Source organism: Leptosomus discolor, chromosome 2 (assembly GCF_034619465.1).
Source record: "Leptosomus discolor isolate bLepDis1 chromosome 2, bLepDis1.hap2, whole genome shotgun sequence".
NCBI classification, from domain to species: Eukaryota; Metazoa; Chordata; class Aves; order Leptosomiformes; family Leptosomidae; genus Leptosomus; species Leptosomus discolor.
In genome coordinates, this window is record NC_141392.1 from 7,922,066 (window position 1) to 7,948,596 (window position 26,531).

The window sequence follows — 26,531 nt, forward strand, 5'->3', positions numbered from 1 at the left end:
GGGTTCGGGGGCGTCGCGCCCTTGCGCAGAGCTGTGGGACCTGCCCTCCTGCCGCGCCGGTTGCCTGTGGGGTCAGGAATGATGGTCCTTTGCTAAACTTTGTTTTCTTGGGCTTTTTGAACGGGTTAGGCCAGGCTCTTCAAAGATCTGTTACCTAGGGATTTGGTGGACTCTTTTTGGATGCATTACATGACTTCTACCTTCTTACATTGCTTAGCAGAGAATTACATTTGAGTCTGGCCCTCGGCAAGAAGTGATGCCGACTGTTGGCCCAAATTTCATTCAAACTTGGGGGAAAATACGAAAAAAAAATCCTAGGGACCATGATTCCCCATGAGTCTTTAGTCCACACATGTAATGCAGTACTCTTGGTTTTATTCAGTGAGTAGATACTCTAAGTTTTGTTGACTTATAGTTTAATCTTTTTAAAACCTTAATAGATGCCAATCCAGACTAACATGCAGATTACAGAAAATTTTTCTTAAAATTTAAAAGCAATAAATAGATATTTACCTATCAGATACCAACAAGCTTAGAAAGCTATTTAAAAAAAAATGCTGTTACTCAAAATACAAATTTCTAATAGAAATACAAACTTGGATTTTAATCTCTTATAATCAATTTTGTTTTGCAGTTTTTATTGGCCAAATGAATCACAGTCTATCTTTAAACATATTTGCTGGAAAATTTAAGAATAGACCTTCAGTTGCACTCTGCTTGAACCTAATGCAAAGGACTAATTGTTTTCAATAGTTTTCTGATTAGTAAAATGCTTAAGATCTTTCCCACATAATGAAGCAACCTCATGATGTTGCATAATACTGTATCCCCCAAATATGGTTTCAGTTGCCAGGTATACTTAATATATTTACATTGTTTTGCTGTCTTTTGCCATTGACTGATTTGTCTCTGTTTCTTTGATGTTTTCCTGCTAAGATGCAAAATGTCATTCTGATGCAGCTTTGCCTGTTTGTTGTTTTTTTTTCTCTCCTCATTCTTTTACCACTTACATTCATAAATTTCTTGCATATTCCTTTCAGTCTTCATTGCTCAGTTTACTTCAGTACAGATAAGGGGGAAATGATTGCCTTAGCTCACATCTTTTGCTTTTGAACAACAAATCCAATTATGTAAAGATGCATATTTAAAATTATGATCTTACTGTTGCAACCTGTGTTACCTGTACTAATGGTGCAAATCATTATATGTTTTAGGCAGTTTGAAAAATGTGTGTTAAATATGTGAGACTGGTTTATCTTAGCTTCTTAGGAAGTGGAGCACCTGACTGTGAATTCTGGGGCTCTCTAGGAGTCGTAGTTCTGTCTTATTATTTTATAAATCTGTGGGAGCTCACTTCTTACAGAAACATCTTAAGGAAAAAGACCCGAGTATAGTAGTATTAATATTCTAGAAGGTGGTGTGAATTTAAATATTCGTGGATCAATAATGTTACTTGCATGTGAGTTGCTCTTTCAGAAAAGTTAATCTTCGTTGACTAATGCCTATTAGTTTTATTGCTCTGTGTTGTGTTTAATTATGTGAAATTATATCCAGTCTGTCAGGTACCTGGTCCTGTTTCATTATAGCCCTGTGACAAAGCTTGTATAGGCTTCATGGGAATTGGATCTGGGGTAAGATGGAGTAAGAAAGAAAGAAAACTCAAATGTAAAATCAAAAGTGTCTGTGAGATTTTGAAATAAGTTTAAAACCTTAACACTGAATAAGGAGCACAAGAGTTGGGGGAATGAGGATAACAAGGTATGTTCAGTTTGTTTGGGAAGAGCTTGATTGAAGTTATTCATGTATACCTTGTTAAAATTGCTGTTTATATAAGTTGTTTAAATGCAGTTTCCCTGATTTTTATTTTGTTTCACACAATACAATTGTGTATTTGGGTTTAGTATGTCGTCTTGTAACTGACTTGAAAGCAGCCGTCTGACTTTCCGTAGGCTAAACACTGGTATCCTTTGGTAAGTGGCCAAACAAGATAGCTGAATAGTTGTGCTGTGTGCTTCCTCTGCCTTTCTACTCTTTTTGCTTTATTTTAGTGTGGCATGGCACCAGTAGGAGAATTAATGTTCAAACTTGCCTGTTTTCAACTGTAATTTCTGTAAGACTGGCTCTGATAAACAAAAATCTTTTGTGTGAATGCCTTTTTGATATTAGATGAAAAGAACTACATGTGTTTGCTGCAGCATTGTAGTATTAAAATAGCTGCTCTTGATTGCAATTGTTTATAAAAGTATCTCCCTGCGTTTCCATATCATATGCACATCTTCTCAGTCTTTGGTCTCTTTTTTTTTTTTTTTTTTTTAATTTTTTTTGCTTTGTCTTGGGTTTTGGTTTTTTTTGGGTTTTTGGGTGTTTTTTTTTTCCTCCTTAATCTAATGTCCAATCAGTATAACTGCTTAGTATTATAGCTGTCTGCAATAATTTATTATTTGGAATCCCTGTGATACTAGGAGCAGGCTCTGACCCGTTGGAATGCCCTGTCCTTGCTGGGGAAGCTTATGGGGCTGACTTGTCACTGCAATACAAATACAGATACCCTTTTGATTATAGGCGAGGTTCCCAAAATACGTGAGCTGGCATAGGCATTTGGAAAAAGGAGCAATGTATACCCCTAAAACATACATTGTGGTTTAGATTCTTACTGTATTTGGTAGTGTTAAATCTCTTGTTTGACTTCTAAGATGGAAGTTTGGCATGGCTGGGGGAGGAGGATGGAGGGAGGGAGGGGAATGCGTTTCCCCTTCGACCATAACTCCTCTCTTGTCAGTTGGGACTGGCTTGAAATTCTTCTTCCATTTATACTTACAGTCTATTCTCTGTGCAGTCCTGATGGCATAGTGATTGCTACTGCTCTGTAAAAATGGTTCACCATAAGTATTAATAAGGTTTTCAGACTTCTTTTTTTTTTCACGTTTTTAAATAAGAAATGGTAAATAGCTTGTAATTTTTTCCATTTTGATTAAGTTCAAATTGTAGTGCTAGAGAAGACTGCAAAGAGCTTGATTGGCAGTAGGCTGTTCAAGACCTTCTGATCAGCTAAAAATCATTGTACGTCTTGTACGTTCTTTGCTGTGTTCCTCAGCCTTTTCTCTTAAGCTGTGGGCAAATGTTTTCATGTTCCAGTGGTGCTGATGGGAAATATTAAAACCCCTAGGTATTCGTTATTGAGTCCTTGTTCCAGTTTTTACTGCGTTCATCAATCTGTTTGCTTCTCGTTGGCAGAGTATCATCTGAAGCGATTTAGGAAATGTTCACAAGCTGTAGGGAGCTGTCAGATTCATGGGAAATAAAAGGTGATGTCTAGCAGAGAGGCGTTCATGCGCACTGAGAGTAACAATATCTCTCTCCAATATTACAGACTCCTGAAGAAGGCCGATGGCTGGGATCCTAGATTAAAATTTGCATATACTCCTTATTTGAAACATGATCCAGTAAAAAATATGATCGGGTGCTCCACTGTCAGCAAGTGATTATTCATTTTCATACTTACAATCAGTAAGTACTTTACTGACCAGGATAAGTACCCCAATAGTAACATTTAGCTTGTTCTGCAAAAGTATTTTCAGGTAGGAGCGTGAAAACGGAGAGAAATAATCAATTAACTATGCAGAGGACAGTACGTATGTCAAGGAAAAACAAGTATAATGATATTTCTAAAAGCCAATATTGTTGAAAAAGAACAGCCTGAGTTTGAGAAGAGTCAGTATTGGGAAGGCTTTTTGGCAATGGACTAGCTACTTTTTGTGGTGCAGCTGAAAGGAAGGTGTCTTTGAGAACCCAGATCCTTTGGTTGTTTTCATGGGTCTGATAATAAGTTTTGAAAATTGCCCGTGTTGCATTCTTGTTTACAATCAGCTGAAGCTTTAAAAATCATCACAAGGTGCTGAGGCGTGATTTATGCATTTGCCTTCCCTTTCATGGAGTTAAAAATAATTATACAGTTGCTAAGACAGAAAGTACTCTACATTCTTTGTTGTGTTTTTTCCCTAACTGTTTTGATAGTAAGTGGTGTGTGTTTCTTTCTGTTATTCTGCAGCTGTGAAACATCGTAGTAACTTTTCATAAATTAACGAAGTTGAGAAACGGTTACGAATGAAAATTCTTATTTTACATGTCCTTGGGTTAAGAGCAGTTGTTTTTTCTCCAGAGTGCTATGAACCAAAAACTGATGAAAGGAGGCTCTAACCTCACGTGACTTCAACAAATAGTTAAATAAACCCAGAGGTTAGCTGCCTGGAGATTTATTTGAGATTTCTTGGTGGGAATGCAAGAAAAGGGATGCCATTTAAATCATGCCAGCATGTTCTATAGCAGATCTCCATTTGAAGAGAACATTTTTCTGTTGATCTAAAGTTCACACACAGTATTAGTAACAGTTTTCATAGGCTTACACCTTTGAGATCTTAGTTTGTTGGCTGGCTGAACCACAACAATTCAAGTTTCTGTTGTTGATTCAGCTTGGTATCAGTTGGCCGCTTCTTACAATAACCTAGGTCTTGGTGACAAGAAGAGAGAAATGTCTGTAATTTCTTCCTAGAAAGGCCTTGGAAACATGTGGAGAATCAACTCCTGTCATAGCTTGTGGGCAGCGTTCACAAATAGAAGTCTGAGTACTTTGCCTGCATAGTTCCTGCAGTATTTACAGCTACTCTGTTTCATGAAGTGCTTGTGTGGAAAACACTGCCCTTAGGAAAACATAAGGTTTTATCTTAATTGCCCAAGTTGGAAGAAAGAAGTACTTAACACAATGTATAAAGAGACTAGAAGTTTGGGCAACCATTAACTTCACTTTAAAGGGAAGAGCTAAGAATTTAGAGGTTTAATACTGCATAAATAACCTGAAATTAAACTTGGTCTGTTTCTGTCCACGGTTATGTTCAGACACTTTCTGGACTACATTCACGTGTTGATTGTAGATCTGAAACCTCCGTCAAACCAATGATACCTTTGTAATGTCTGTATCAAAACTCAGATTATTCAGGGGATTTTTTTTGTTCTTAATTTCAGATTAAAGAACAAAAAATTGTCTTCAGGCCAATTAAAATAGAGATTTCCACAGTGAACTAAGTTCTAAAAATTAAATGTTTTGGATACTTTAATTGCTGAGGAACACAGAAGTCTTAACAAAATGCAAAACAGTTGTGTTTCCTTAAAAGAAAAACATAAAACAAGCAAATCAATAAATGAATGAAAGAAACTTTAGGTGCATGTGTAGCAAATTATTGATCATATTCCAGGAAACCTTACTCTCACATTAATCAATAGGTAGTGTCCTGCTGATTTGTCCCCAGTATGGAAATCCCAAGTTATGTTAGTTCTGTGGAAGCATGAGTGTTTCTTTAATGCTATTTTTTGACCTCACTTTGCTTGGAAACCGGTAATACTGCATTTGAAAGTTGCTGAATTTAATATTTCAGGGGAGAACTTGGAGGGGAAAAGATGTAGTATATAATCATGACTAATTTTTTTCTAAAAAAGTCTTGTCTTTTTTTTTCCTCTCGAATCTTAATAACCAAACTCTTTCTAATAAGAGCTGATTCTGTTGATAAATATTTTTCTCTGTGATCCCCAGCCATATTTTTTCCCCTAATGTAATTTCATGTTTGTAATTCTTGCTTCAGAACTGATAACATGACTTGAACTATCCAACTGAATCGTGGAGGAAAGAGAAAACCTCTTTCTCGTACAACTTACCGTGTCTATATAGAATCAGATAGAAGCCTTATTACAAATTTGTCTTTCCAGTGCATTTGTTAGGACCTTGTCACATAACTAGCTCCAGGGGCTGAAGGATACCATCTATCTGATTTTTATTTATTCATTGATTTTTAGTCAATTTTATCTTTTAAAAGCCCTGGAGGCTGTTAAAATGTTTTAACTAGCAGGCAGAGTTTGATTTTTTTGAATTGCAAGTGTGCCCTCTTCTCCCAAACTCTCTTTGTGATGGTGGTGGGATACTTGGTTTGACTTAAAAGATCAGAGGCCCCTTCTGCAGCGTGTTCCCTTCCTTGTTGTTCAGCCTTTTCTCCTGTTGTTTCAGTTCCATTTTCATGGCTTCTGTGCCTGATTGCATCTTCCAACATTCTGTGAAGGCAGTGGATCTAAATGTATTTCAGCTGAAAAAAAAATTGTGATGCTGTGGTACTGTCTGTAGGACTACAAGAAGTGTATTGTTAATGAGCAGCGACATAATTAGTAATGCACGCATTGCTGTGACAACATCCAGTAAACCTGGAAGTAGATAATTTTTTCCTTGTTAATCCTCCTTCTAACAGCTTAAGGTATTACTTAATGGACATATTTTCAGCTACAGGTGTGATTTTTCAAATTAATTCTACTCATTTGTTTCTGTGACCTTCATATAAAAGGTAATCTTTATTTGATTTGTTAATTGGCGTAATATAAGGTCTGTTGAGGGGGAATGATGAAGGGAGAAAAATAACCACATAGGAAACACCTGCAGTTCTTCCCCCTGCTCCCCCCCCCCCCCCCCCAAAAAAAAAAAAGTTTGATATTTTTATTTACAGCTAGTGTTCTGTTGTTTGTAGCCAGAGTAATAAAGTAGATTCTTTGATGTGTGCAGAGGAGTATGGAATCTTTCTGCCTTATGAGAGTAGGTCATAAATTATGTCAGTCAGGAAGGTTGTTCAGGATCTAAGTGTTAAAGCTGGAACGGAGCAGTGGAAATGCACTGAATCTACAGTTACACAAAGTGAAACCTTCTCAGATTTATTGACTTTTTGTTCTTGATCACAGACTGTTTGAAGTAAACATGTTTACATCCAATACCTCGTGCACCTAGATAAACAGTACCGAGTTCAGTGTGGAATACTACTTCAACAGTTGTTAATAGCCCTCAGGATTTAATAGAAGGGTATCACATGAGGATTTTGCAAGTTTCATTGCTTGTTGCTGCCTTGAGAAATAATAAAATTAGGTTAGCGTACTGCATGTTTTTACATATGACAACATTTTAGATATTTCTTAGAGTTTAAAGTCTGTTTATACATGATCTGCATGTAAAGAGAGCAACCCTGCAGAGGAGGACTTGAGGGTGTTGGTGATGAAAAGCTGGGCATGATCCAGCAATGTGTGCTCACAGCCCAGAAGGCCAATCGCATCGTGGGCTGCATCAAGACAAGTGTGGCCAGCAGGTTGAGGGAGGTGAATCTGCCCCTCTGCTCTGCTCTGGTGAGATCCCACCTGCAGTGCTGCGTCCAGCTCTGGAGTCCTAAGCACAAGACAGACATGGACCTGTTCGAATGAGTCCATAGGAGGGCCAGAAAGATGATCAGGGGGCTGGAGCACCTCCCCTATGAGGGCAGGCTGAGAGAGTTGGGGTTGTTCAGCCTGGAGAAGAGAAGGCTCCGGGGTGACCTTATAGAGGTCTTCCATTACCTGCAGGGGTCTACAGGAAAAGTGGGGAGGGACTCTTGGTCAGGGAGTGTGGTGATAGGACATGGGGTAACAGTTTCAAACTGAAAGAGGGGAGATTTAGATTAGACATTAGGAGGAAGTTCTTTCCTGTGAGGGTGGTGAGGCACTGGCACAGGCTGCCCAGAGAAGCTGTGGCTGCCCCCTCCCTGGCAGTGTTCAAGGCCAGGTTGGATGGGGCTTGGAGCAACCTGGTCTAGTGGGAGGTGTCCCTGCCCATGGTGGGGGGGGTGGAACTGGATGTCTTTAAGGTCCCTTCTGACCCAAACCATTCTGTGATTCTGTGACAAAGATAGCGTCACATACTGAAAAAACTTCCCTCCACACACCGCTCCCCAAGTATTTTTCAAATCAAAGAAAATGAAGCTGTTTTAAATGCAGATTTGCACCCGCATACATGCTGCCCTAACAGATGCAAGACTCCATTGCTCGTTCTTGCCTGCAGAGAAGACGAGAAGAGGCAGCCTGCAACAGATTTTGGTCATGTTGTTGGCAGGGTGAAACTTGGAGTCTTGGATGGTGAAGTGACCAAGGTTGGAGGTCCTGTTCCTTTCTGCCAATGTCCTGGCAAAGCACCTGCCACTACATAAGTGAAGCTAATCTCAGGGATGGCAGTGTATTAAACTGATGCAGGAGGAGTAACCAGAATAGTTTAATAGCCTTAAAATATTTCTTTCCTTAAGCTGACAGGTTTTGCTGCATGTACAAACTGAGTTCCAGTGATTGCCATAATTGTGTAATGATTTTTCTTGATATGGCTCGTGAGATTACTTCCCATAGTTGTTGCTAAATCCTAGATAAAATAAATATTTAGGAATAAAAGTGGTGCACTCAGTGTTAAGGTATATAGTTAGTCTTGGAGGCTGGTATAACAATAAACAGAAAATTGCTACATTGGGTTGGGTTGTTGTTTTGTGTTACTCAGTCGTTAAGTTTGCATTCACTCTTACTCTTGCTTTTTGAGAACTGAGCCTGTATAGTTTTAGTTACAGGTAAGAGATTATATTCAAATGGGATTCAGTAAAAATTGAAACTGCCTGTTCTTAATCTAGGATGCTGTTACAGGTTATGGAAAAAGTAGTGTATATTTTGACATTCTTCTGGCAAACTTCTTTCATGATTCAGAAATGAAGCCAATTGCCTTCAAAGCATGAGAGATGTACACGTAAGTGTGTCCAGGGTATGCAGAAGTTCAGGGATAGGTCACTAGTGGTGACTGGGCATGATATCTTGCATGTGTATGTGAAAGGACCAGTGTTTTTGAAATGTTATCAGTACTGTTTCTTGCAGGGGGGGGGGTGGGACATGACCAATTTTCTTTGAGAATTAGAGGAGTTTAAAACTAAGTTGGTTTTTTTTTTTAAAAAAAAAAAAGGGAAGAAACAGTAGGAATGTTAACCCTTCTTGTATTTGGGAAGCTATTTGCCAACATGGGACACCTTCCTTGTGTCCCCATATGTGTTCCTATAGAGCAGATTCTTTATTGTTCTTAAACTTTGTGATGCTTTTGTTCCTTAGCAATGACTTTGTAGGAGTGCTTTTCTGAGGGTTTCCACTAAGATGTCAGTTCCTGTGACTACACTGCACCCTGTGTAGCAATCTGTAGTGTGAGAAGTTTGCATTAAAGTACAGCAAGTGCATAGTACAGTGGCAGGTTGGTGGCTCTGTTGCCCTTTGGGCAAGTAGTAGCTGTGAGTTTGCGTTTCCCTCAGGCACAGAAAGTTGCAGAACTGGGTCCCCTGCGTCCTGGGCGAGTTCTCTACCTGCTGGGCAGCTGTGTGTTTGCTCAGGAGGAGGAGGAGGTTATTGCCTCCTGATTTAGGATCCTCAAAGTGCACACCAGAACCCAATTTAAGAATCCGAGTTAGGCTTTTGTATGGGGTGACACTCAGCTGCTGAGGTTCTTAGAGAGAGGAACAATTTGGGGCATGAGGAGAGGTGAAGATCAGTGCTTTTGAGAATTGTGCTTTTGCCTTATATACATTCAGTATAAATGCTGAGGGGGCAGCCTCTGTCTACCCAGGCTTTAGGCAGCTGAGGCGATTTTGCCTGTAATGTGAAATTATTTTCTTCTTTCTAAATATAGAGCAGTCACTTCTATTTCCATAATAAATTTGATTAAAAGCGTGGAACAAAATTTGATATATAAAATACTGTATCTCCTTATATGTATATGCATATATTATAGGTCTTTAATGTCTATTTTGACAAGGCAACAAAGTTAGTTGGGTTATATAAAAATTGTTCTCAACTCCATTTTTTACTACTAGGAAAAAACCCACAGAATTCCATTCTAATTCACTGCATCGTGTTTGAGGAGAAAAACCCCTGTGAAGCACATAGTTTTGGAAAGTACCCTTGCGCAAGTTTGAGGACACCCTGGCATTTTACCCATTTTCCACTCTTCCTTCTGAAGACACGTCGGATTGCTTGGGATTTGTAAAAAGTCATGAACAAAATAAAAACCACTCTTGAGTATACCGTTATAACTAGTTAAAAACTAGACATTCATTGCAATATCAGTGTTGCTTATGTTTGGAATGAACATCTGCATGTGAGAATCTCTTGGTTAAGAAAACATGGTTTAGCAGAAATAAAGGAATGATTGCAAACAAATCACTTCTCAGGTTTAAGTTTACAGTGTAGTAGAATGAAAATGTTTTTGTTTAAAAAAATAGTAGTTTTTTATTATGAAGAGCTATGCTGACTTTCTTTTTGCACCTTGTCAATACAGAATAAAGCTCTTCCATATGGAAGAGCCTCCAGCTGTCACTGCTCTGCTTTTGCATCCTGTTGTGTAGGACAGACGGTCTTTGAAAAGGAAGTGTAAAGATAATCTTTCTGAAAGTCATTCCCTACAAGGGAAGACATGGGGAGGTGGAGGATAGAACGTGCTGCCATACTGTGAGGATGAAAATTCCCACAAAAGCCTGTCGGTCAGGGGTAGCATAGCTCTTTACTTCCTCTAAACGAGTTCTGTGTTTTTCAGGCATCCTGTGACCTAACATGACCAATATGTCAGAATGGTTATGCTGTTTCAGTTAAGTCTGTTTACTGTCTTGTGCTCAAAACCCTATTAATTCAGTTGCTGGTTCAAGATGGAAACAGTTTTCTGCATTTCGCTGATGTGAACTAAAGTAAACAATTACTTTGAGTGTTGCTTTAAATTTGGTAGCAATATTTGAAACCTTAGGATACCTTTTAATTTAATTTTTTTTAATACATAGGCATGATCCTGCAGGGCTTATTTGGGAGAGCTCAAAAATGGTTTGCCCATTTTGTCAGGGAATAGTCTCAACTACGTGTGATTATGTAAGCTGAAAATACGTAAGAAGCAATTTAGGAAGAGGGTGAGGGTTGGGAGGAGGTAGGGCCATTTCTCTGGGTCATCGCAATCACCTGGGAGGTACCAGAGCGTAACTTCTGCCATACTGCATTTGACATCCCCTAAGTCATTTGGCCTTTCATTTCTAAACCCTGTGGCAACTTTCTCAGTTGTCTGAGACTGCAGGTGGCTGAATTGTACCTGCCGTACAAAACCTGACACATGCAAGAGTTACTTGCTTTGAAAGACTTAGCCTAACCTACTTTTAGTTGATAAAAGACTTTTATTCGTTCAATGCGGTAAACATGACATACATGAAGTAGTATACAGCTGGATAATGTGTTAATGTAACTGAATAGTTAATTCTATGTATATTTGTAAGTCTACGGACAGTTAAAATGTTAATAACATTAAAATATAACAGGTTCTCTTTGGCCTCTGTTGTGCACATAACTATATGCAGTCTTGAGTCTTACCAGCTGATTTGTAATAAATAAAAGGTATTTAGTTTTGAGATACTAATTATAAATAAGAGAAAATTATTTTCCATTGTGTCTTTTACTTCCTTCCTTTAAATATATTCTAAAAACCAGTGGGAGATATGGCCTAAAATTTCAGTAGACACCATCTTGCGTTCTTATGGAAGCATCTGATGAAGAACGTGCAGTTTTAACAGTTTTAAGACAAACTCATAATACATTTGAATATGATTGCTGTATAGAAAGTGACATAAACATCAAGAAAGATGGAACAGGACCATATACTTACCTGCTTCATGGCATAATTGCATCTTTTCTTTTTCTTTTTTGTTTTCTTTTTTGTTGTTGTTGTTTTTACTTTATGTAAACAAGAACTTCTGAAGGTAAAAAAAGGCCTCCAACATGGCTCTAGTATGACTTATGTTTCTGAGCAAATACTCTCACTACTGAGAAGACAGACTGTACATTTGATTTGTGAGAAATGTGTTTTAGTTTTCATCGCATTATCCTTTGTTTTAGTCACAGTGGTGGATTGCAGCTGGATGACAAAAGTAATATTTCTTCTTTTTCTAGATGTGGGCACTCTCCTGTGTACCGTTCACGTGAGATGTCAGGCCAGGCCCTTGTTCCGTTTGTCATGGTGAATGAAGTACCACATACAGTCCTGTCCTTGCTGGAGGGGCTTCCAGACTCTACCAGTCCTTGCATACGACAGAATAACATTCATGGAACGCTTCTGCAAGTAAGGTTTTGGGGGCTGTTTGTTTGGGAGGTTTTGGGTTTTTTTTGGGGGGGAGGGGGTTGAGGGTTTTTTGTGGTTTGCTTGTTTTGTTTTTTTACTGTGAGGTTTTTGTTGGATTTTTTTTTTTTTGGTGGTACTTCACAGACAGATAACATGCAATGAGTAATGCTGAACATTCACACATTGTCAAAACCTGTATGAAGACTGCTTTTGAGTCGATTCTGTCAGATGATAAATATGGAATGCACATTTCAGCTGTCATTAGAAGGCTGTAAGGTGTAAATATCAACATTTACATTTCATATAGTGTTTCATCTAGCAATTAAAGTGCTTTGAGAACAAATATCTTTATCTAAGCTTATCTACAGAGAGGTCTGTGTGACTTGCCCAAAATCACAGAGCAAATCTGAGGCAAAGCTGAACTCCCAAGCACCAATAGTATTGTAGATATTGAGACTTGCTACTTACCGACATATTTATATATTACTTCATTTGCTTTTCCTGCTACACCACCAGCTTCCTGTCAGTTTGCTGTACAAGTTGTCATAAGCTTTATACTGTATTCTTCTGAAAACATTCTGGAGAACAGCTTGCTCTGGGTCTGGAATCAGAAATTTCTTCATTCCCCATATATCATTCCTTTGCTTTATGGCAGTCAGTTCACTGTGTTTGATTTTTAAGCTATCATGGTAATAAGTCACCCATTTTTATTGCCTGTTTTTTCATGAGCAACCCTCCAACAAAGTCATAGTGTACATGATCAACTCTGCTAGTCTGCCTTAGTTGGCAAGCTATCTAGGTACACATTCCCACTGTAAACTGTGTGGTGGGCTGTATGTATTTTTGTTTTGATTTTTTTTTTTTTTAGTGTACCTTTTGCAACATATTATTTGCCTTTAAAATCATGACCTTTACAGGAAACCTAGGACAGGGAAATGAGTGAAGTCCCTTGTCAGGGTTTGAGGCTGGGCCGGCCACTAACGAATGACAGACACTCTCTAGTAACCCCCCTCCCCTCCCGGAAGGCAAAGGGAGAGAGAATAAGGGAGAGAGACTTTACGGTTTAGAAAAGAAAACTGAAACAGCTTTAATGAAACAATAACAACAAAAGAAAAGATAGTAATAACAGCAAGAAAAAAAATTAAATATGTACAAACAGATACAACACCAACACCGAACATGAACCCCCCCCAGCCTGATGACGACACGTCACCAGCACGCTGCGGGGCTGGCCCTGGGGCAGTCCCAGGCTGGACTCGGCAGCAGGCAGGGACGGGATGCAGGAGCTGGACTCAGGCACTGGATTCAGGGATGCACGGATCGGGATGGATGACAGAAGAACAGACAGAGTCCTCCTCAGATGGCGGCCATCGAAGAAGAGAGAGAGAGGCCCTCGTGATCTCTCAGCTTTATGCTGAACATGACGTCTATGGGATGGAATACTCTGTTGCTCAGCTTTGGGTCACCTGTCCAGTCCGCTTCTCCCTGCAGGGGCGACCTTTTACGTGCTTGCGACCCTTTTCACTCCCGGCACCCCAACACGGAGTCCAAGGTTTAGCAGTGACCTTGGTCGCTCTAAGAACAAGGATAAGCAAGGGCCTCTCTGCATCCCATTCCTTGGGACTGACTGTAAACCTCAGGCCTTAGCACTGCTGGGAGCAGTCCCTGCCTGGAAAAACAGGCTGCTGTTTCAGAAAGTGCCGTTAGTTAGAGGAGACTTAACTGAAAAGTTAAAGCACTAAAACAGGATCGGTTCTGCTTTAGCCCAAACTAGGACATCCCTCTAGAGCTGTTACTGTCAACTTTACCTGTAAAGGGTTTCAGCTGATGGAATCTGGATTTGGATGGCGATCGGTTACAGTGAAGGTTGTTGCTGGGTGTGGGATGTTCTTGTCCAGTCTTTTGTGCTCAGAAGAGCATTCCATGCACCTGTATGCATGCAAGTGCTTAGACCCGTGGGCTGCTGCGTCTGCATGGGAAGGAGGAGATTGCTGTCATCAAATTACCCGTGCAGCCCCCGTGTGTCACAAAGCTCCTGAACCTCCTGCAGCGGGGGGAAGAGAGAGTTGTTCCAACATAGAGAGTTAAGTGCTTTCTCAGTCCAAAATTATTATAATCTTGATCGTGAGGGTATGGGCTGGCTGTGGTGTATAAAGCCACTGCCTTCTTTTTAGTGACCAGGAGAAAAAAAACTTAATGGAGGGTTGATTCTGAAAGAGGCCAAAGGACAACCTGGTATTGCTAACACGATCCTTAGGCATACATTTAGGGATTTTTCTTTTCCATACCTGTGAGGCAGGAGATATTCTTAGGGCTTTAACATGATTTTTTGTCAGTTTTGAGCAGCTGCTAGGAACTGCTACTGCAATTGATACAATACCAGGGAGAGACCACTGCTATCAGAGTATGGCATTCTTCAAAAAAAATGTCAATTGTCCCATAACAGTTCAGTGGTGTTTGGTCTCTCGCATTTGTCTTGGGCTTTGCTTTTATGAGTCGTCAATCAAGTCTTTATTTAATACTTTAATACTCAAAGTTATTGTGTGACTGAAACACTGAACCATCTGTTGCAAGTTAAAAATAACAAAATATTCAGAAGAAATACTGTAGGGTGATAAAAATGTGCAGAAAGGGTGGCAGAGGTTTTTGACGTTGTACCTCTAAAACACTAATGCTAGGTAGTTAGTGTGCAGCTCCTGTAAATAGTACAAAGAGCAAAGTGCTCTGACTTTCAGAGGTTGTGGGATGCAGGGTTTCTGTTTCCTTTTTATCAATGTAAGATGGGACTTAGAGCCGCTGCTAAAGCTCATTCAACTGTAGAAAATCGTGTTATGGGACTATTCGTTAAAGCACTGTTTCTCTGAAGGCTTACTTGAATTGAAGAGACAGTGATCTGGCAGTGTTCAAAACTGTTTGTGCTGCATTTCCATGCCACAGTAGAGAATTTATCTTCCTCTTTGGTATAAAACTAAAAAAAAGTCCCTACTAAAATAAGTGAATCTGGACAAAACTCAATAAAATTTAGATTTTATTTTTTTTCTTTTTCTGGCAATACAAGGCTGATATCTTGTGAAAATGGAATTCAGTAATTTCATTTTGTTTGTTCAGTCACATTAGTCAGAAGTTGATCAAGTTCATTGCCCAGTTTTTTTTATTTCAGTGTTCGTATGCTGTCAAGTCTTGAACAGGAAAGTTGGAAGTACTCAGACTTAAAACTTGTGTGGCAGTGCCAAATGTAATTAATCTTGAAGGTATATTTCAGTTGTGTTTCAGAGTTATGTAATTGTTCATCTGTTGCAAGCCAAATGTTAATTGAGAGAAAGATCATTCAAAAAGAGTTCAGCATGGAGTGCTTGTCCAAACATGGCCTGGTTTTCAAAATGCTGAGGTTGACAAGGAGTGGTTTTTGACAGTGGATGCAAATGTGTTGTGTTTAACTTCAGACCTTTGCATTATGTGAAAACATAGCTTTTCCTTCCCAGTGTGATACTGTGGCTCAATTTATGTAGGAATATGGATGTGCATGAGGATAAAATGATCTTATGTTTTACACATTTTACAGAAGAATTCTTTTTGAGAATTGTCTAGGAGGAATACTGTTGTTCTGTAACTCTTATGGAACTGATGATATTCGTCAAGGAGTAGTTCTGCATCATAAGTAAGTGCATTGACTTGAATAAGACAAAGAAAAATATTTTGTATGCTTAGTGTTTCCTTTAGGAGTGCAGCTTCTACTTTGCTCCATAATCCGAACTGGCATGGGGGACAGGGGGAGGGGGAGGGAATCAGGTTTGTAATCTCCAAGAAAATGGAGAAATCGTCTACTGGCCTTCTTGAATGATAAAATATTTCTGGCTTCCTTTGTTTTAAGATCATGGGGTTTTAGCTGATCATGTGAAAGGAAGAGCTCATCCAGAGCTTTATGTAGAGACTTCTGGAAGTGTATCAAAATTTATCACTAGGGAAGCCTTTATGTTTGTGAAGCTTTTTGACTTTTGGCAGTTGTGAAGGAACTGTAAGTATTTAGGAAGATTGTGGGGTATCCTTATCAGAGAATCAAATGGGTTTTTTGACCTTCTGCCTCTTTAGGGTTGGAATTCCTGCAGTATGTATTCCATCTGTTCAGAATTAAGCTGTAGTTAATTCAGAAATGTTTTCATACAATAATCTGTACTTACAATTAGTAATTTCAGTATGCTAGTTTGACTTGTAGAGGTATTTGTAAGCCGTAGAGGTATTTGTAGGCCATACAGGTAGGGACGTGGTCTCTTTCTCTTTTCATGTCTGTATTTTTGTAGAAATGTCTAGTCTCACAGGCACCAGTCTTAACTGGGCCTCTTAAAACTACAGTAAAGAAGATACCTATGTAAAAGACTGTTTTGGGTCCTGAGGTTTACGAAACCTTCCAGTCTTCAGGTTGTCTAATTCTATGCAGTTGCAATAAGCTTGAACGTCTTGAGCAAAGCACTTGTTAACATCAAGAGAGAATCAAAGACCTCCAAACATCAGTAAAACTCAGGGTTTACTTAAATTTAGAATTCTTAGAGAGAGATCACGTGGAAATGATCCCTAAGTAGAAAAAAGAATTACGGAGACCTGGTGGTTCTTCAAAGAAAATGTAATTTAAGAAGTACGAATCAACCTAACAGAATGGATAGAAAGTGTACTAACACACCAGCTTAGACAAATTGGGAGTCTTTTACTGAATGCAAAGCAAGAAGAAACATACAGAAGGCAAGAGCATGCAGAGAGGCCATGGGAAAGGCCAGGGCAAAAATTGTCTGTAGCCTTCAAGAGATTTCTAAAGAAATACTTAGTCTCAGAAAATGGAAGCTATTGATAGCTGATGTCTGAAAGGTATACTTTTCTCCATTAGTTCCTTAACATCGTCAAATATGAGCTTAAATGTTGGAAACTACTTTCTAACATTAAGGATGCGTTAATATTTAGCACTTACAAACAGTGGATCAGCCATCAGATATATAAGATTTTGCCTGGGCCTGGGACATGGACAGATATCACTTGAGATTCCTGCCAGTCTCCCCTTTTTTTATTTTGGTGATTCTTTGATCCTGCCAGTAGTCAAGGCATCTTCATGAAGCTATGCAGAATTTTTATTTCCATCAATCTGCACCTGGTTAATTCTTATTTGCATAGATTTGTATGTGTAACGTTAATAGCTTTTATTGTTGTAGATGGTCTTGTGTAAACCATCAAAATTTTGATGTGAATTACTCAAATCAGTTTTTAAGATTGTTATTGCAAATAAAGGTTAAATATTGTAAACATTAATTTTAGTTGGATTGGAAAAAACTGATTGAAACTTTGAACAGTTTTTATGTACAATTTAGATAACATGTTCTATACACTTGCACTTTATACTGAACAGAGTCCAAGAAGGTAAGCTTCTGGGCAGACTAGGGAAAGAAAGCTTGGGCCTGTGCTACTCCTAACCGTGGGCCTTACTAGTAAAGACTGAGATGAAGATGATAATCAGTACCGCAGCCAGATTGGTCTCCACGTGGTCTTTGGCTTCCCTGATTGCATCTCTGCGTGCTTGGACAGTGTCTTTGTTTTCCTCCCAGGTTACCTGTCCCTGCTTCCACCTTCCTTATACTCCCTTTCTATGTTTGAGTTTTGCCATGAGCTCCTTGTTCATCCATGCAGGCCTCATGGCATGTTTGCCTGGCTATTGGCTTGTTGGGATGGACTGCTCTTGAGCTTGGAGGAAGTGGTCCTTGATTGTCAACCAGCTTTCTTGGACCCTGCTGCCCCCAGGGCCTTACCTGACACCAGTCTACCAAGCAGATCCAGGAAGTGGCCAAAATCTGCTCTCATGAAGTCCAAGGTTGCTTTTTGCTCTGCTCCCTCCTCTTGGAGTCCTGAACTCGTCCATCTCATGGTCACTGCAGCCAAGGCTGCCTTTGACCTTCACATCCTCAATGAGTAGTTCCTTGTTCATGAGTATGAGGTCCAGCAGAGCACCCCTCATTGTCGTCTCCTCTATTGTTTTTGTCAGAAAGTTGTCATCAATGATCTCCAGTATGCCCCTGGATTGTTTATGCTGTGCTATGTTCTTCCTCCAGCAGATGCCAGGTGGTTGAAATTCTTTGTGAGGACCAGGGCCTGAAAATGCAAGGCTACTTCCAGCTGTCTGTAGAAGGCCTTGTCCACTTGCTCTTTCTGGTTTGGCAGCCTATAGCAGCCAGCCACTACAGTGTCACCCATACTGATCTGCTCTTTAGTCCTTGCCCATAAGCTCCCAACTGGCTCATCATCCATCCTCAGGGAGAGCTCCATGCATTCCATCTGTTCTCTTACATAGAGGACAACTCCATCTTCTCATCTGCCCCACATGTCCTTCCTAAAGAGCCCATAGCCCTCCATTGCAGCATTCCAAGCATGGCGGCTATCCTGTTTTGTCTCTATGATCTCAACAAGACCACAGTCTGCACACAGACTTCTTAATTCCTCTAATTCTTTAACCTCTTCCTTTGGGTGCTTTAAAGTAAAGAGAAGCTACAAGGACCCTAAGCACGATTTGCCCGGAAAACAGGGCAGCACCATTAATCTGGTTGCAGATTATTTATGATGGTTAAAACAATCCTCCCAAATGCATGAACTTTCAGACTGGTTTGCCAAGGGAAGCAGATGTTAGACCTCAGGTTTTGTTTTTATCTTGTGAGAATCAGTTAACATGATTGATGCTTGATTTCAAAGGCTGTGTGATGTGCATAGACCTAGAATCTAGTTGTTATTAGTACAGTAGAATAGCAACAGTATGACTGGAGCTTTCTGTCTCAGTTCTGCAGTCATTAGTTTCCAGAAATCTTTCACATTTGTGCACTGGAAAAATCTGTAATCTAGTTAGAGTGTACATACCCTTACGTACTGTTCACATCCAGAACAATCCATAGGACAGCTGCAGTTAATCATGGAGCAGATGTAATAACTATTAAGGTTTCTTTTTCAAATGAAAGAATCTGCACATCAGTTGGATCATTTTCTTATATGTTATTGGTTTGATCCTCCTCACGTTCACTTTGGCAAGCCTACAATTATGTATTTTTAGAACATACAGCATAAGATAAATGAAAGGTATTAAAAGAGGCATTGTGTTTTCGTTTAACTTCTCTGTGCCTTGCTTTGGACACTTCTGAAATGTTGAAGGTGCCAACCTACTTCCTAGAGGTCTTGTGTGTACTTACAACTAAATGCTGATAGTGTCTAGCTTGAGATTGGGATACAGAACAGCATAAAAAATTTTGCTTCCCTTATTGGTCTCATTAACTGTGCAGTCCCTTCTTTTTGGAGAGCATTTTACATTCCCTTTGGCATCTTTTGGGCACAGATTAGGAGAAAGGAGGATTCAGTGACTTCTCCCTCATCATTTGCTACTTGTATATGAAGGGTAATTCTCTGTTGGTATATAGCTGTAGAAAAGCACTTTCTCTTGGTTCTGCAAGCGTGGTTCCTTAAGCGATGTTTCCATACGTGAAATGCTCCTGCGGACATGTCACAGGGCACTGGCTTTAGTGGGAGCTGTGCTATTCTAAGGTAATACTTGTTAACCTGTGTTAGTACTTACTGTAGGTTCTCTTCCTCTATTGAAAAAACTGTACATTTTGTCAAAAGAAAAAAAAAATCTACTACTGAAATACTTCTAATTTTACTAGTAGATTTTGGGTTCTCAAATTTATTTTTTTTTTTCCCCAGGAAAGCAGACACTAATATCCATTTACCAAAAAAAAGAGCGTATTTTCCACAAGGAAATATTTAAGTAAGCACTTGTAATCAGTTTTATTCATAACTTTGCAGATAAATTGCTGCAAATACTACACACTTTTATGTTTTGTGTGGTTTAATAATTCTAGTGAAGTCCGCAAGTGAGATTGTTGTCATGATTGAGAATCCTTCATTTAGCTGGCAAAGACTTAGCTACAATGTCTTAAGGATGTAGAATTAAAAGAGGACTTTGTCCTTCTTTTTCGGTTTAATCCCAAAAAACTATGTGACTTTGTTTGAATGTGCATGCTGCCTCCATTTGCTGCCTCCATCAGGAGATGGATTGTACTGTCCAAGATAAAGCTTTTCATAGACATTCCCAGCTGCACATATCACTGAGGAACAATTTCTGGCTGGGAGCTGCTTTGTTCATGAAGGTCATTTACTTTTTGGTGGTACTTTGTACAAGCAACCAAACAGCTGCATGGAATAAAATAAAAAGCCTCTGCTGGCCTATCACGTCCTTGCAGGTGGATCTGTCCTGTCGTGACTGGGTTTGGTCACTGCTGTAACCTGAAGTCACAGAAATTCTGCCTGGTCTGTTGTGGTCCCTAGGAAGAATTCTCTCCATTCCCCCATCCTCTCATCTGAGGTCTGGCTGGTAGCTTCTCTTCTCACTGCAGTCTTCCCACTTACTGCTACTTTGTCACTCCTACTGATTTATCCTGAAATTTGTTCCCTGAGCATATGCCAGTGTTTTGCAGCACAAGAGAAAAACAGTATCTCCTTCTATCTGGGCAGTGCACATGACCCGTTCTTAAAGAAATACAAAATATAACTGGCAAGAAGCAGATAAAAGGGAGAATTTGTTATGGTTTGATGCAGGGTTAAACCACCGTGAAGATAAAAATGGAAATTCACTTACTTAATGTTGTTTTGAGTGTCATCAATTAGCAGTCAGTTACTCTTCACATATTGTTACTCTTAATATTCAAATTTTATCCACATTTTGAATTTTCCCACACAATTCTGTAGTTTCAATTAGCTATATTGGTATTATAGCAGTAGGGTGGTTCAAAGTGTTTTGGGGTGCTTTTTTGGTAGTGGGTTTTTTTTATGTTCACTAATTCAAACAGTTCTGTTTGCCATAAGAGTGTGAAGTCTTGTGCAAGGGATGTTGGTTTGAGTTTTTGAACCTTTTTTGTTTTGCTTTTGAAACCAGCACCACTGTTGCGTTTCTCACAAATCTAAAGAACAGAGTGAGTCACATCAACTTACTCAGTGGCATGTGACAGATATTATACTTAACAGGAGATAGAGGACTTCATAACTCTTTACGTTATCATTAATTTTAAAGATTAAATTTCCCGCTGACTTCAGTATGGCAAGAAATTAGCACTTACTATTCTTCAGGGAATAGCAGCATCCAATAGAATTAGACTAATTTTCTTGAAAATACTTTACAGTGAAACAATCTAGAGTCCTTGTATTAAAAAATAATAATATGATTAAAAAACCTGCATGTTTGCATGGCAGATTTTTCTGCCATCTGTACAGGGATTTTATGAAAGTGATTTACTGTTCCTTTTTTTTTCTTTGTGAAGTTTATGGAATACAGCAAGATTTGTGCAATCATAGAACTTCAAATTATCTCTATTAACTCTTCGGATATGCTGATGTTTTAAATGTTAATGGAGAGCTGGAAGAATTGATTTAAAGATGGAAAAATTGATTTAAAGGATGGTTGGAGACTTCATTAAAGCAGCGAGAAAACCTGGGCAAGAATATAATCTGAGAATAGCCATTCTGGGTCATGGAAAGATTTGTCTGAGTCGGTGTGCAGCTTCCAGCAAGGGCCAATAGCACAAGCCTAGGAAGAGAGTGAGACAGACCAAGCAGCTGGAGAAACATCTGCATGTGCTGTCTTGGCATAGAGTACTCTTGAGCCAGAGAAGTATGGATGTGACCTTGTTGAAGAGTAAAATTAAGTACATGGTTGTACTGATGAAAAGAAGCAGTTTGTGGTCATCATAATCATCAATGTTTTAGGTAGTTTAATTATCCAGAAGAGTTGTGTTAAGATGGATTGTTGTTGATGAAAGTAGAGCCTGCCTAATGAATGTGGGTGCCTTTTTTCCTTCCTTTGAGAGGAGGATTGTAGCTTAGGTTGTTACAAAGGAAGGTCAAGCTTCAGGTATTTGAGATTACAATCACTGTCATGTTTTATGAGTTTAATACTTGGACACTTACTCAGAGGAATAAAGATAATTTAAATAAACATGAGCATTTGAAAATAGAAGAATGATGTATGAAGAAGAGGTAGCAAGCAATCACAGAACCTTCTTTATTACAGGACTGAATAGGTAGTAAAAACCCACAGACTCCAGTGGCTAGGGTGTGAGAACATGACAACAGGAGACAAATTAGGCAAATATATTTTGAAAGTCATTCTTGGATGTTGATTCTTGTGGATGAGTCAGAGAGAGAGGTATACTACTCGATACCTTGACCTAAAACTCCTTAATGTGAATTACCAGCAGGGGTTTCAGTGACCATATTTTTTTCCTGTTTAGTTTTGAACACAAAGGATCTCTAGGGTCTGAGAGAATGAATGGGGAAGTAGCATATTGTTTATTTGGCTTTATTCAGTAGCACAGAAACATTGACTATGGTAAATTACATTTTATTTGGCTTGGCAGGAAAGTTTGCAGTGTAGCAGTTCAATGTTGGCTTATAAAAACTCAATATAGTAAACAAATGTTACATTATCTACAGATCAAAGAAATAAACCTGCTATAATTAAACGTTTTCCAATCAAACTTCCTTCCAGATGTTTCTTTTCTAAGCTCAGTTTTTATAGTTCAAGATAAGCATTACTTTTAAGATTAGTACAAAGAGAAAAGAAATACTGATGTCGAGTTGAAAACATATTCGCTTATATGTAGCTGGCAATAACAGAACAGTTGTCACATTTCTTCGTGTTGTAAATTCGTATTAGCTGTTACATAGGGGTTCACTGATAGAAGGAGGCAGTAACCATTTGAGAACAAAATTTTATTTATGAATGCAACTACATTCCAAGAATGGGAGGAGGCAGTCTCTGAAAGAAAACCATTGATGAGATTTTGCCAGAGCTTTTCTTGCAGCTGCTTTTTTTAGAAAAACCTCCAGTGGTACTGCTAATTAACTGGGCAGATCTGCTAGTTGGACAGTGCTTTGAAATTGCTTTAACTGTCATTAGTAATGTTCCCAAATATTGTGTCTCTGACTTCCTAAGACATGTCACTAGTTTTCAAAAGGGCATAGATTCAGACAGCTCTTACAACTCTGCTAGGTCTTTTCATTCAGTTTCTGCATCGTTACTGAGGTGCTTCCTGCAGCACCTGAGGATACGCAGAGTTGCTGTTGTTGTAAACCTTGTGTTCACATCTTTGAAGTTTCAAAAAGAGTGTGGTTTTAGTGTGGAATAAGCAATATTCATCAATGAGTGAAAACAAGGCTGCTGCTCTTTTTAATTGAAAGGTGACTATAAGGACTACTTTGGGTTGTGCCAGGGAGAGTGTGACGGTTGCCCGCTCTGTAAACTGGAATGGATGCCTTGATGGATGCACTGCCTCCTTCTCTCTCATGCCCTAGATTTTGACGCTTATTACTATAAGTATGGCAAGCAGTTGCTATGCAAATATTTTGGACCCCCTGATCCAGTGCACCTAGTACCACTCCTTAATGAACAAAAGCTCCTGCAACCCCCATTGCTAGCAGAGATTGCAGGGTGGCTGTGATGCAGCCATTCGAGGTACCCTGCCTGGTGTTCAGTTACGGCCTTACAGCATCACTAGTGCTCAGCTGGCTTCTCTAGTTATGTCTTGGATAAATGTGCAGTGACTGAAAACACTACATGCGAACGTGGTTACATAGAACAGCTTTTATTAAGTGTTAGGATTAAACTAAGGAAAGAGAAATCCTCCTATAGGTACAGTTTTCACAGTAAATAGGTTATTTTCTTTAGATGATGGAGACATTAGAAACAAATACTGTTGGCACAGTGTTCTGCTACTTAAATCTTCCTGAAGAGAGTTGAACTATTATAGGCACTGGCTGCTTAACTTGATTTAGACCTCCCAGAACAGCAGTTGAACTCTGGTGAAGTCTAAATTTTTTAAGTGTTCAATTCTATGCATATTTCTTGCACCTGTTTTGTATTATGAATCTTTAAGTATCCCTCATGATTAGTCAGGAAAGCAATCCTATCACTCTGTCGCAGGCAGAGGATGTTTTTACAGTTGGGAAGGGAAAAGTTGAAACTTGTAAAGTGTACGGAAGATAAAATATCCTCCTAGGTGGTGCAGTGGATTAATTTAGTACTCCATGGAGTTCATTTTTCATCTCCAAAAACATGTTTTCTGTCCCACCCGCATAGGATTCTTTTTCTTTTCCTTTTGATCTAGAAACCATGTCTTTAAAACTTTCAGAGCCAAAAAAAGGATAATCCTGGATACAATTCCTGAATATACTTTTAAAAATACCCATCCATGATAAGTTCTGACTGCTTGAGGGTGTATAAAAAGATATTTATGAAGAGTGAAAGCTTTTTACTATATTCTGTGTTTTCAGAAGTTCAGGCTATAGTGAGAAATATGGGAAGGTGCTTTCTTTGGTGTTTGGAAGCTTTCTCAGCCTGTGTACAAAGCAGAGTAATACCCTCCATGAAAGGAGGAGAAAGCTGGAAAAATTGGCATTTAAAAGAATGCTGAATGGGAGAAGTGAATGAAGAGGGGTGAGTGGTTTTAAGTGGATAACTAGTCAGTAAAAACTTACCTATACTGAAGGCCAGGATACAAGAATCTCAAACAGTGGAACAAAAAATTGAAAGGAGGTGAGGAAAAACCTGGAAATCTAAAAAAATGAAACAAAGTGAACACAAAACAAGAATAAAACACTTTCTCAAGGTGTGAAAAGCCATTTCAGAGTGTTCATGAGTCAAATCAGAAATTTTTTGAATGAATGTACTGTACTTTTTCCTTCCTCAGCCAAGTTTAAAGCATGTTACTTGCTTTACTTTTTTGCTGTTTATGTATGTCACAGGCATTTCTTGCGGTGGTGTTTTTTACCACTGTTTCTTTCTTGAGTTTATTAATTTTACTATTTTAGAGTATCTACATTTTTGAAGTAGTTATTGTTATGGTGCTAAAATTTTTTTGAAGCCATTTTCACATAGCTGTTTGACTTAAAGTGGGTTTTTTTACTCAGGCTCTGAAGACTCTGAATCTGAACTGATGGCATAGTCTGGAAATATGTTCCTCTGGTTTTGTTCCTCTGATGCTGTTTATTCATGGGCCAGAAGAGAATGGGAAATGGATATGCAGGCAGAGGAAGGATTGTACAGAAATTTGACTGACATAAAGAAACTACATGGGACAGAAAGCTTATGTGGGGGCAGGACTGAGAAGAAGTTGTGTTACACTTGTATCTAGTGGTGGAGGGGGTTTTTTTGAAGGTGTAGGGGTGATGTATTGCTTCTAAGGGGTCTTTCTATGTTTTTCTTATACAGCAAATATCTGTATGTGGGGAGCAATTCTCTATTGAAGGAAAATTTGTTTTCCGGGGTCTAGTACAACATGCTCCCAGTTCTGCAGCATTGCTGCTAAACCCTCAATGAATAATGTGGATTCTGAGTTGGCTCATAAAAAATATGGCTTCTAGTGGAGCTGCAGGCAGCTCTTAGGCTTGAAGTACCCTGCAGAGCTTTCATCAGGTCCTGGAAACAGCCTAGGTGTGCTCTAACTGCAGAAGAGGACAAGGGGGATGCCAAGAGGGTAATAGAGATGCTTCCAAATTTATGACCTGTCAAGGTCCCTCCTTTTCCTCTGCTCTTTCCTTCAAAAAAGGTACCAGTTGTCTCTGGATCATCAGGGTCAAGTTGATGTTTGGGAGTATGGAAACCTCCCACACAGCTTCAAGAAAGCAAAGAATGAGTGAGGCTTCTGAAGGCACGATAAGCAGCAGGTGCTTCTATTCTGTCCTCCCTCATTCCTTCTAGGCTTGCACCTCTGTTATCTCTGCCTGTTTCCCCTGGCACACTCACTATAACTCCCTCCTGCCAGCTCTTGTTTCAGGTGCTTACTCCTCCATATCTCTGCTCTGGACTGCATCTCTTCTTAAAGAGTAGCTGCTGTCCTGGCGTGTTGTTGCTTATTGCAGCAGGGTTGTTACCATGCTGTCAGAAGTGCATGTCAAATACTTCTGTATAGTGGCTTTTCTTCAGAAGTGCACACTTCAGATTCAGTACATCTTCACATCTACAATGAATGTCTTGGTCTGATTTTGGCAGGAGACTTCTCCAAATCATAGTAGTTCATTCTGGCCTGGTTTTATTGTGGGAAATAAGCCATGGTTATTAAATTTCTTTTTTTTTCTCAAATACAGAGAGGTATTTCCATAGATGCAGGAAGGTCTTTGTGTCAGAAGTGGGTGTTGGGAAAGCTTCAAACCTTGGAAATCAGATTTGTCCTTTTTTGGTGCACATGCACCAACAATAAGATTAAAACTTCTGTTTTACTACAAGAAATCACTGAGGAATTCAGCACTTAAATATTTTACCTAGGTGAAAGATACTGAGCATTTATATTTCATACTGAGTTGGACTTCAGTATAGTTGAGGTTTTGTAGCACCTTTTCTTCCTTTCCACAGTCCAGATGCGTGCATTTGTTTAGCTTTATAATATGAAGTTGCTATTCTTCAAAGAAAAAAATAGTTTAAGGTAGGAAAAGCCAACTTAAAACTTCTCTTGTTCCCCACGAAACACTTTTATAG

The 26,531-nt window shown here is 39.1% G+C and overlaps 1 protein-coding gene across 1 annotated transcript in view; it reads left to right on the plus strand.

Moving 5' to 3' along the window:
* Positions 1-26,531, plus strand: part of THADA (THADA armadillo repeat containing) — a 164,248-nt gene that overhangs the window by 61,420 nt on the left and 76,297 nt on the right. Inside the window, exon 28 of the mRNA XM_086460579.1 lies at positions 11,824-11,992. Coding sequence (XP_086316705.1) covers positions 11,824-11,992 — 169 coding nt within the window. The remainder of the gene's footprint in view (positions 1-11,823; positions 11,993-26,531) is intronic.